Source organism: Mustela erminea, chromosome 5 (genome assembly GCF_009829155.1).
Source record: "Mustela erminea isolate mMusErm1 chromosome 5, mMusErm1.Pri, whole genome shotgun sequence".
Taxonomy (NCBI): domain Eukaryota; kingdom Metazoa; phylum Chordata; class Mammalia; order Carnivora; family Mustelidae; genus Mustela; species Mustela erminea.
In genome coordinates, this window is record NC_045618.1 from 145453765 (window position 1) to 145465960 (window position 12196).

Here is a 12196-nt window from a genome sequence, read left to right on the forward strand (position 1 = left end):
GCTTTCTCCTTTGGCTCTTACGGATGCTGCTGAGAAAGCTCATGCGCAGGGACCTGTGTGGACGTGCAGGCTCATTCTTCTTGCGTGTCTGCACCCACGAGTGGAGTTGCTGGGTCATACGGTCACTGTGTGCGCATTTGAGGAAGTGCCAGACTGGTTTCCGGAGCATCCGTATCGTTTTCCCGCCAGCACCTTGGGAGGGGCCCGGTTTCTCCATGTCCTCAGCTCTCCCGGTGGATGTCTGACTTTTGCTTGAAGCCTTCCTAGTGGGTGTGCGGTGGTGTCGTATCGTGGTTTTGATTTACATTTCCCTAATGACTGATGATGTTGCACATCCTTTTTACGAGCTTATTGGCCATGTGTATATCCTCTTTAAAGATATACGTATTTATAGAGACATAAGTCTTTTGTCCATCTTTTATTGGATTATCCTTTTATTGTTCAATTATAAGAGATCTTTATATATGCCAGAACAGGCCCTTTACCAGATTCATGATTTGCAACTATTTTCTCACACTCTGTAGATTGTGTTTTTATTTCCTTGCTGATGTCTTTTGAAGCACAAAACATTTTTAATTTTGGTAAAGTCTGATTTGTCTACGTTTTCTTTTGTTGCTCATACTTCTGGTGACATAGCTAAAGATCCATTGCCGAGTTCAGGCTTAGGAAGATTTATCCCTGTGTTTTCTCCTGAGAGCTTAATAGTTTTGGATCTTTTGTTTGGGTCTGAGGTTGTTGAGTTAATTTTCACGTGTGTGTGAGGTGAGAGTCCAGCTTCGTTCTCTAGCATGTGTCCTGTCCGTGTGTCCCAGCACTGCTGGTGACAAGACTCCTCTTTCCCTGTTGCACGGCATTGGCCCCCTCGTTGGAAATGAGTTGCCCATAAATGTATGGGCTGATTTCTAGACTCTAAATTCCATTTTGTTGATCTGTATATCTGTCCTTGGGCTAGTACTACACTATCTTGATTACCAGTGCTTTGAAGTAATTTTGAAATTAGGAGTATGGGTCTTCCTAACTTTTTCTTACTGAGGATTGTTGTCTCTGTACTGTCTTATATTTCCGTGTGAATTTTAGAATCAGCATGTCCGTTTCTCCAGAGAAGGCAGGACTGTGAGGGAGATTGTGTAGAGTCTGTAGGTCAGTTTGGGGAGAGTATTACCATCTTAACTATTACCATGTTAAGTCTTCGTATGGGATGTTTTTCTGTTTCTTTAGATTCTTGAAAATAATTTTTTTAAAAAGATTTTATTTGAGAGTGAGAGAGTTTGTGTGTGTATGTGTGTGTGTGTGAGAGAGAGAGAGAGAGAGAAAAATCATGAGTGGGGGCAGGAGGGATAGAGGGGGAAGCAGGCTCCCCGCTGAGCAGAGAGCCCGACGTGGGACTCGATCCCAGGACCCTGAGATCATGACCCGAGCCGAAGGCAGCGGCTTAACCCACTGAGCCACCCAGGTGCCCCTCTTTATGGGGAGTCTTGAACGAAATCTCTCTTCCTTGGTTGTGAATCTCTTCAGATCGTTCCTTCCTTGGGTCAGTTTTAGTAGTTTGTGTCCATTTCATGTCAGCCGTTTACGTGGTGGGTGTACAGCTGTCCATAGTGTTCCTGTATGTAATCTTTCTCATTTCTGTAAAGTCAGTAGGAATGCCCTCTCTCATTTCTGATTCTGTCTGGTATTTTGAATCTTCTCTTTTTCTCTTGGTCAAACTAGGTAAAGATTTGTCCATTTCATTTTTTTTTTTTCAGAGACCCAGGTTTGGCTCTTGTTGATTTTTCTCTGTTGTTTTACTTCTCTATTTTATTAGTTTTCACTCTAGTCTTTATCATTACTTTTTTTTTTTAAAGATTTTATTTACTTATTTGACAGATCACAACCAGGCAGAGAGGCAGGCAGAGAGAGAGGGGGAAGTAGGCTCCCCGTTGAGCAGAGAGCCCAATGCGGGGCTCCATCCCAGGACTCTAAGATCATGACCCGAGCTGAAGGCAGAGGCTTAACCCACTGAGCCACCCAGGTGCCCCAGTCTTTATCATCCCTTGGAGGAGCCAAGCAACAACAGTCAGGCCGTGCCTGGGAACGATACCTGTGGAGGAAGAGAAGGCATGTGCGGGTGGGCTGCGGACTGCGACGCAGCGGCTCTGGCCCCCATCTCTTCCTGCCGGCCGTCTGCCTGCTCAACCCAAGGCACCTGATGTGCTTGCCCGTCTCTGCTCTGTCTCTCCGGCTAGAATGTGAGCTCCAAAGAGCAGGGACCTTATCTGTCTTGTTACCACCTTACCTGCCTGCAGGAGGAGAGCTCAGGGTGCAGAGAACGGAAGTTCTGATTTCACACAAAGCAAGTATTTTGATGGGAGCAGGAAGGTGAGATGGTGGTTTGAGTTTAAGTTTTACTTGTAGTTGTTTTTAAAGTTTTGTATTTTGAGAATCTGGATCACAGTAGCTAAATTTCAAGGGAAACTCTGGCAAATAATGAGTCTTTATAGGAGAAAACTGGGAGTTGAGGGCCTTAGGGACCCTAGTGATTGTGGGGCCGTGTCCTGGGGCCTCTGTGGTTTCTTATATGCGAAAAGGAACGTTACAGCAACGATCTGTAAGAGATTTTCGTGATCAGAGCCTGGCCCACTGGGGCTCGGGCCAGCCGTGGCTGTGCTCCCGGGACTAACGTTTGTGCCTTCCTGTTTGTAACAGGAGCAAGACCTGGTCGGGGGCCCAGTTTGTGTTGGAGCGGAGCAGCGTGCTGGTGTTCCTGCCAGGTGAGCGCCACACCTGCAGCCTGGAGGTGCCGTGTCCCGGATGGAGGCTGCGTGCACCCAGCCCGTACTGTGAAGTGTGGTACTCGCCGTGTGAGTTTAGTGGTTCCTGGACCTCGAGAACTCGAACAGCTGCGACTTGAGGTTGGAGCTCTCACTGCAGCCTTCATGTTGCTAAAGCGCTTGGTCACGAAGAGTTTGGGTTTTTGAAGGCAGTCTTGCCCCCTTCACAATTTCCAGTGTAGTGATTGGCTTTCTTAAACTGACTGTTCCATGTATAAGTGCGAGGTGCAGGGGCCATCGGTGTACGTCCGAAGCTGTCTGAGCGAGAGCACGGTCACTGGGACACCACGGGAGTCCTCGGAGGGTCCTTCTGTCCCGTTCTTGGTATTTGAGAAAATGCCCTCAGATATCCGAAAAGATTAATTTATGTTAAATTGTACTTTTTCAAAATGGCGTTTTTTAAAAATTTTTTTGTAAAGATTTTATTTATTTAAGAGGGAGAGAGAGAGAGAGCCTGAGTGGGGAGAAGTTGCAGGCGAGGCAGAACCCCCATGGAGCTGCAGTCCTGACGCGGGACTTGATCCCGGGGCTCTGGGATCATGACCTGAGCCGAAGGCTATTGCTTAACTGAATGAGCCACCCAGGTGCCCCAAAATGATGTTTTTTATTTTTCTTAATCAAGTGGTATCGTTTGGTGAAACATGACAATAACTCACTTTTTTTTGTTGCCAAAGGTAATAGAGAGCATGCGAGTATTTGTGCTGGTAGATTTGGAGAACAAAAACCTGAATAAAAGTAATTAACTCTTAATTTTGCGGTACAGCATTTGAGCTTACAGCTTGGGTCCTGTCTTGCTTAGTTGATCTGGATTAGTTTTGTCCCCAGGAAGCAGCCACTGGCTGACCGTGGGCTGGAGTTGTGTTCACCCCAGTAAGCGTTTGTCGCAGCCTGCTGCGCGCATTAACAGCGGTCAGGGGAGGCCGACCAGAGCAGAGCCACGGTGGTTTGAGCCCAAGGATACCTCAGAGTGAGGTGAATCCCTTGTACGTGCTACACATTGTCTGCAGAAAATGTAAAATGTTAACAAATGATCTTTCACAGTTCACTTGGCTGTCCTGTGTTTATGTGAATGCAGGTTTGGAATATGTTTATTTCATTATGATCTTTCTGGAATGGTTCTGTACTTGTTCTGTAGGGCTGCTGTGACAAAGGGCTATAAACTGTACATCTTCAAACTACAAAATTATTCTCTTACTGTTCTGGAGACGAGGAGTCCAAAATCAGGCTGTTGGCAGGGCCCTGCTCCCGCTGGGGCTCTGGGTACAGCCCTGCCTTGCCTCTGCCGGCTTTTGGTGGCCAACTGCCATCCTTTCCTGGCATCCCGCCTGTCCCCGCCTCGCTTGTTAGCATGGTGCACACGCTACGTGCCTGTCTTTCCCTCCCTCTAAAGGGAACACTAGTCATATTGGAGTGAGTGCCTGTCTTCTGCGTTATGATCTCACCTTAGCTCATTATGTCTGCAGTGAGACTGTTTGAAAATAAAACCATGTTCTCAGGTACTGGGGCTGGGACTTGAACGTCTCTGGGGGGGACACAGTTCAATCCATTCTAGAGTTGATAATTCGGGATGACGGAAAAGCATGTGAAAGTTTTACGTTATCAATAGACATTTCTTTTTCTCTTTCTTTTTTTTTTTTTTTAAAGATTTTATTCATTTATTTGACAGAGACAAAGCGAGAGAGGGAACACAAGCAGGGGGAGTGGGAGAGGGAGAAGCAGGCCTCCCAATGCGCAGGGAGCGCGACGCAGGGCTCGATCCCAGGACCCTGGGATCATGACCTGAGCCAAAGGCAGATGCTTAACTGAGCCACCCAGGTGCCCCAGTTTATAGACGTTACTTAAACAAAATGAAAATAACTTAGCATATCTCTGGGACCAAGACTTTTTAAAAAACTATTTTTTTGGTTGTAAAATGTTGGATGTTTATCGTAGGAAGTTTGGAAAAGTCAGTGGGGAATAAAAAAGACATGTAAAATTGTGCAGATGGCCAGACTTGCAGGCAGGCTCTGCTGTGGAAAGTGAAACACTGGAAGAATGTGGGGTTTTCCCGGTGTTTTTGAGTTACTAGTGGTCAGTGTCATTGTACAGTTTATTTATAATTGTGACGTCACTGGGCAAAGAGGATAAAAAAGTCAAATAAGATGAATTGGTTGGGCCTTTTTTGCAAAAGATGTCATGTTGATTTAAAGGTTTTTTCTGTTGTTGTCGTTTTTGTTTTTTGTTTTTTGTAATAAATACATGTTCTCCCCTCCACTTTCCTTTCTTCCCCAGGCCTGGGTGAAATCAACTACATGCACGAACTTCTCACAAACATGGTTCACAAAAGGTGGGTTCGCATGACGCAGCTTTCTTTTTCCGATACGCTGTCGTATCGCTTCTGCCTGGAAGAATTCTGGTCGTCTCCGTGACGTCCGTCATTTTGGTGTGTTCTCACGTGCATCTACTCTTCATGGACATTTTATCTCGTTAATCTGTCCCCAGGTTACAGGTCTACCCACTCCATTCAAGCGTGACTCTAGAAGAACAGAATAATGTGTTTTTAAGCCCAGTTCCTGGGTACAGAAAGGTAGGAACCGGGAGGCAAGTGGCAAGCACTTCAGGTACATTTTCCTTAGAGCCTGTGCCAGCGGCGAGCGCTCACGTTCGCACTGACTTGTACCCTGTGTTCTGTCGCTGGTGGTTGCCCGCTCAGCAGCTAAGTGCCTGATGAGCCAGGTATGTTGTTTAATTTTGTCTTCCTTTTGTAAGTCGGTTGCTGACGCTGTTAAGTTTCCTCAACTTTTGGGCATTGTTGCTGGTGGATTTTGATTCCTTTTACTTGCTGCTCTTTCTCAAGCTGTGGGACTGCTCTGGCAACTTTGGTTGGGACCCACATTCTCAGTCCCGGATAAAGAAGATTTCTTACTCTCCAGTTACGTGTGCGCCATGGCGGTGTCTTAGCCCGGCCCTCCTAGAGCTGCCCGAGATGGTCAGGAACGTCGCGTGCACCGGTCAGCCCCCTTGTGTCCAGTACAGGAGTCCTGACTCTGGGTAGCCGGGACCTGGCCTGGCGTCCCAGTGTGGTCACAGGCCCAGCCCTGCGTCTGTGTGTCAGCTTGGTTGTGCTTTTGGCCTCGGGGCAGTCCCAGCACCCCTGCAGTCCCATGTCTCAGGGATGGGGCAGCTGTTTTTGCCTGGCTTCTTGCCTGTTGTTCTAAAGCACTGCTGTGGTGCTGGGCTTTGTGCATGCGGGATCACATCGGGGAGAGGGGTGGCGTGTGTGGACGCGGACAGAGAGCTGGACGGAGCCAGGGCCCCGTCACCTGTCGTCATGGCACTGTGAGCAGATCGCCTCTCTGAGACTTTAATTGGTTGAATGCCGGAGCGTTGAGATGGTGAATGGGAGGAGGGTGTGTCCGGACTGACACCCCCGTAGTGGCGCAGTGCCCGCGTGCGAGCCGTCCGAGGAGGTGGATCTGTTTGTTGATCACGGTTTGAGCCAGCAACAGTTCTAAGCACTTTGCCCTTGATAAGTCCTGTGATGGTCACAACAACCCTTTTGGGGCAGGCGGCGGCGGCGTCGTTCTGTGCTCAGGGTGTCTGGGAACCGCGAGGTAAGCACCTGGCCCAGCGGCACAGCCCGATGTAGGGCAGAGCTGGGGCCGCCCTGCTCCAAGTCCCTCTGCCCTTCTCCTGATCCCTTGGGCTGTGTAGCTTGTTGAAAATAGAAGAACTATTAATTTTAAAACTGGAGTCCAGTGTTTACATTAAAAAGCTTTTGGATAATTTTTGAGCTTTTTTTTTCTTTGACTAATGTTTCCCGTAGACAGTAGGAATGTCAGATGCTTTGTTTTTGATGTTTGATAGATTATCCTGTCCACCAACATCGCAGAGAGCTCCGTCACAGTTCCGGATGTCAAATACGGTAAGGCGCCCCGCGTCTGACGCAGAGGGTCGCTGTAGTGTTTGTGGCGCATCTGCCCCTCGGGTTCGTCGTCCTCCTGCCCGTCTCTTCCCCTCTTCGGAAGAGAGACTTGAGAAAAGGAGGCTCGTACAGTTTCTCTGTGCTTAGACCTCACCACGTCTCCTCCTTGCGGGGCATTTTGAGGCTCTTAATGGGCGGGAGGGCCTGGGGCTGCCCAAGGTGGGGCTCTGTGGCTGGAGGGCGGGTGTGGGCAGAAGCTTGGCTGATCTCGGTCACTCAGGGTAGCTTCGTGGGTTACCGTGTCCGCTCGGAGGGAAACCACTCCTGATGTGGTATTCTCCGTCCGGGTCCTCGATCACTTCGTCTTCTAAGTTCCTTAATTCCTAGTTGGAAGGCTGACGGGTGCCAGGCGCCGTCTCCAGGCTGGAGGGGCAGGGCTGGATAAGCCGCAGCCCTGTCTCATGGTGGCCCTCTCTCATGGGAGAGACGGCCGGTTCCCAGGCTGACAGAGGTGTCACTGCAGGGACAGCTGGCCAGACAGTACATCAGACAAAGGTTCCAGCTGTTGGGAAAAATGATCTTGGAGACAGTGTGGTATGGGAACTCCTGGCTAAGGAAGTTGTATTTGAACAAGACTTGAATCGAATGAGGAATGAGCCATGGAAAGACGTGGTTTGGGCTTAGGGAGCGGGTTTGAAGAGAAGCAGGACGTTTGAAGAAGACGGTGTGCCTGGACAGGTAAACACGTGAACTCGGGGGAGTGACTGTGCCTTGTCCCTGTGCCAGGGATGATTCTAGGTGCTGGAGAAATAGAAAACAGGCAAAGAGTCTTTGTTCTCAGATAGCTTCAGGGGTGGGTAATTGAAAGACAAAACAGACGTGTAGGATGTGAACTGATGGTATGTGTGGAGGCGGTGCAGGGAGCAGCGGGGAAAGGCGACTGAAGTTGTCGATGGAGTGGCCGGGGAAGGGGTGGAGGTTTGAGGGAGAGTGTTCGTAGGAGGAACAGAGTGTGCAAAGTCCGCGAGCAAGTGCAGGAAGCAGGGAGGCCGGGAGAGCCGGACCAGGTGAGCCGGAAGGACGCGGTTGGGGAAGAGGTCAGGGAGATAGAGCGATGGGCTACCAGGTTGTGCGAGGCCTTCTAGGGCATGTGAGTGAGTTCTGAGCGTAGGCACGACGTCGTCTCCAGTTCATCCAGGGACAGACTACACTGGGGCAGAGGGGTGGGGGGCGATGCATGAGGAGGGTAGGACTGGTGAGGGCAGGAGGCGGTGGTATTTTGCAGTGCGACGGTGGGAGGTGTGCCGGGGGGTCTGCTGGGCTGCGGGAGACACAGTTGTAAGGTGGGGACAGCTCTTGCATGTCCAGAGCAGTGGGCCGTGCGGCCTAGAGGCCAGCAGGCCATGGGGGCCGTGCTCCCCAGCGAGTGCCCATGGGGAAGGTCTTGCTGGCGTGTCAGGGTGGGCAGGAATGAGCTGCTGCGGGTGCGGCCAGCGCAGTCCTGGAAACCAGGTCAGAAGGTTGTGAGGAAGACGGGAGAGACAAGCATGTCATGCTGGTGATGCGTCGGGTCTGAAGAAGACCGGAAATTGGCTCTGGATTTAGCCACATGCGTGTCGTTGGTGACCTTGATCAGAGCAGTTCTGCTGGAGGTCCCAGAGGGCAGGAGGAGAGGGCATCGGAGGCCACGAGGGCAGCACTCGCGGGGCGTTCTGCTGCCGAGGGGAGCAGGGAGACCGGTGGGAGCTGGACGGCAGCTGGAGACCGTCAGGGCCCGGAGGCTGTGGCCGGGGGGCCTGGGAGGGGCTTCCATCAGTTGGGTGTCACAGATGAAGACACTGAAGCCCGAGAAGCTGAGCAGCTGCCCCTTCGGCCCAGATTTGAGCCCCCGCACCCCGGCGCTGCCGTCCTGGGTCCCTCTGGCCAGCTCTAGTGGGTGCCATCTACACGGGCTCTTGCATGGCGCGCTGGGTCCACGGGGCTCTCGTCCTTTCTGTCTGAAGGCTCCCGGTCCCTAGAGGAAAAACGTGAGCCTGGGCGGTGGGAGTGGCCCACGCATTTCCAGAGGCTTCCGTACGTGCACTGATTCTAAAGACAGTGCGTTTCGTGTTGCTTTCTCACTGTGCATTGTGATTGTGACGCGTTCTCTGTCAGCATGGTGTTTACATTCCTTTTTTTAAATGACAGTTATAGATTTTTGTTTGACTAGAACTCTGGTTTGCGACGAAGATACGAATTATCAGAGTCTGCGGTTGAGTTGGGCCTCCAAAACCAGCTGCGACCAGAGGAAAGGTAAGGTGTTCGCGCTCAAACGAATGGGGGCACATTCCCGCGTCTTTGAACGTGTTTGGTATTTGTTCTTTTCACTCTTACGCTGACACTTTCTTGAAACCGGTTCTAACTTTTAAGGACACTAACAGCGCGTCAGACTCCTCCTTTAAACCTGCGGCTCTCTGTTCGTCCTTGGAATGAGGTGCCAGGGCTTGTACGAGCGGAGAAGCATCTGCTCATCCCAGCACTACTGGTTTTTTGCAGCGAATGCAAAAGTGTTTGGGGAAGACTTATGGAGACTGAGTTAATTTTTATAATTTTTAATGAACTTCTGGGAATCCTTCCTTTGACTTCTCTCCAAGTTTGGATCCTTCTCGGGATGTTTTTCCTAAAACAGTTCCGCAGCGGGCTCGGCGTCTGCTGTGGCGTGTGCGTGCTGCTTCCCTGGGGGCCGAGGGTGCGGACACATCTGTCTGTCTGGGGCGGGAGGGCTTTAGCCACAGTGGACGTGCAGCTGTGATGCACTTGGACAGGTTGCTACTGTCACCTGGTCGGGGGGGCGGGCCCCAGGGGACAGAGTTCTTGGCAGGGACTGAGCAGTGGCTTGTGTTTTGTTGGAGAACTTCCCGGGAGGGTGGGTGGTGGGCCAGCCCCAAATATCTGTGGGGCAGTGACGCTTCTGCGTCACAGATGGAGGAGAGCGACAGTTACCGAGTGCTTACCAGGTGCCAGGCACGGTTCTGAGTGTTTGATGTGACCCCGTTCGGTCCTCGTCCCGCTCTGTGACATAGTCCGGGCTGACATCCTCGTGTTCAGTGGCACAGCTGAGACCCAGAGGAGCAGCCGTCTGGGCTGCCCTGGCCCGTGGACAGCGGGGGGCTACGGCTGCGTCGGGAACATGCGCCCCTGCTGCCACCCCTGGGACGGCGCGTCCAGAGGGGGCGAGACCGAGTGATCGGGCAGCCCCTGCGTCTGGGCAGGAGCAGCTTCTGCTGGGGCACCGTGGGAAAGCTGCAAGTGGAGGTGCACCCCTCCCCACCCAGAACTGCCCCCCCGGACGAAAACCCACGCGCAGAAGACATGACTAGAAATAAACACGTGGAGATGTGGAAGGGATTGTCGTTGGGGAAGTCTTGAGATTATAGGAGTTTTGGCTTTGGTCTGCTTTTCTGTGTGTTCAAAATTTCTGTAATAAAAATTCTTTGTCCTCCGAGAAGCTGCAGGCTGAGATCACAGAGCCTTCCAGTGCTCGACCGTAGCGTGTGCACGCCCCGGGGCGCCCAGCCCGGAGCCCCTCGTCCCGGCGTGCCAGGGGCTCCCCCAGTTTGATGCTCTGAGCCTTCCAGCTGCATGCGACCCATTTGAATGACATTTTATAATTACTCTGTGAGGTTTGGGGTGAGGTTCGTGTCTCTGGTTTCAGCACCATAGAATTTCCCCACGCGGTGGCTCCTGCACCTGATGAGGTTCCCGGGGCACGCTTGTGGCGGCCCGTCCTGTGGGACCCCGGCGTGCGCGTCTCCCCGTCGGCAGCACCGCTCAAAGTGGGACTCACCTAAAAGTGACAGGTTCCTCCCACTCTATTCTTTCCTTTCAAGACCATTGGGGTTGTTCTACTTTGTCCTTCGTATGGATTTTAGAGTGCACTTGTCTAGGTCTCCAGAAGCACCGTCCTGTGAGCTTGCTGGCAGCTGTGTTACACCCGTGGGTCGGGTCGGGTCGTGCAGAAAGGGGCGGATTTGTTCTGTTGGGTCTTCCCGCCGCGAGCGCAGTGCGCGCATCTCCGTGTGTGGAGGTCGTCTTCAGTGTCTTTACTGAGCGATGCCTTGTTTCCAGCATAGAGATCCCAAGTGTTTAATTTTACCTAGATGATTGTAAATGGCATTGCCTTTTTAAAAAAGATTCCATTTATTTATCTGAGAGAGAGCAGGAGTGGGGGTCGGGGCAGAGGGAGAGGGAGAAGCCGAGGCCCCGCTGGGCAGGGAGCACGACGGGCTGTGGACTTGGGGCTGCATCGGTAGATGCTGGACTGACTGAGCCCCCAGGTGCCCAGCATTGCATTGTTAATTTCGGTTTTTACATGTTCATTACTGAGGTGTAGAAATGTGGTAGATTTTTGTGTGTCAGTCTTCTATTCTGTGACTTTGCCAAAGTCATTAATTGGTTCTAGGAGTTGTTTTGCTTTTGTTTTTGGTCATTACCTTGGAGTTTTCTTCTTAGAGGGTCCTGCTGTGTGCAGCTAGGTGCAGGCTGGGGGCGGTGGCCGTGCCGAAGTCTGGGCTCTCCCCTCGAGCTCCCGGGCGGGGAGGGCACCTACCCCGATAGAGGGGGGCAGGAGTGCACACACCCCCTCCATCTTTCTGCACTCCACGTGGGGAAGGAAAGCGCCTTTCTGCGCTGCCCCATTTTTTCAAGCCAGAGATTTATTCGGGACACCCCTCCCCCTGACCCCGTTTTGTCTCCTTGGCAGATTTTACTATGTTTTGGGATAAAGGAGTTTTTACTCCATAAGCGATACAATGGTAAGAGAAGGGTCATGGAATGGTGGCGTGTGGGGGCCAGGCCTGGCTCTGAGCTGTGTGGCTGGGATCCCTCATCTTGTGTGAAGCAGCTGTCATGACGGTTGCCGTTGCTCGGGCGGAGAGCCCAGGGCACAGCCCAGCCCTGCCACTCAGGGGTGGGGGGCTGCACCCATTCCCTCCAGCTTGGACTTACTATGACCTTTGCATTGAAAGGAAGCGTCTTGTATTTGAGATGTTTTGATTTCCGTTGAATATCGGAACCAATGCTGGTTTAAAGATACGCGTTGGATCTTACGCTGTAGAGTTGACGTCCGCACTCAGTCTTCCCGTAGGAGGCCTTGTGACGCCGATTTATTCCAAAGTGCTAACTGACCTGGTCTGCTAGGAGATAACAGAGGTTTTCTTTAATATTTAGTCGTTATTCTTACATATTTAGGCTAATGTTAAGTGATTCATGTCACATGGTGCTTGGATGCGTCCCCTTTGCAGGCCGCGCGGGGCGAGTATCCAAAGGGTACTGTTACCGGCTGATCCACAAGGATTTCTGGGACAGCTCCATCCCCGACCACGTCGTTCCGGAGATGCTGGTAATACTCTGGTCGTTTGCAAAGTTTATTTTTTGTACACAGAGCTTTACTGAATCGTCTAAGTAATATAATCTTAGGTGTTCTAGAATTTTGACTCCAGAA

General features: G+C 51.5%; 1 protein-coding gene across 2 annotated transcripts in view; it reads left to right on the forward strand.

Annotated features, from left to right (window-relative positions):
• Positions 1 to 12196, forward strand: part of TDRD9 (tudor domain containing 9) — a 100681-nt gene that overhangs the window by 47926 nt on the left and 40559 nt on the right. For both annotated transcript variants that reach the window (XM_032345448.1, XM_032345449.1), the window contains 6 exons: positions 2686 to 2750; positions 5082 to 5136; positions 5292 to 5376; positions 6657 to 6714; positions 8902 to 9006; positions 11997 to 12094. In XM_032345448.1, the coding sequence (XP_032201339.1) occupies positions 2686 to 2750; positions 5082 to 5136; positions 5292 to 5376; positions 6657 to 6714; positions 8902 to 9006; positions 11997 to 12094 (466 nt within the window). The remainder of the gene's footprint in view (positions 1 to 2685; positions 2751 to 5081; positions 5137 to 5291; positions 5377 to 6656; positions 6715 to 8901; positions 9007 to 11996; positions 12095 to 12196) is intronic.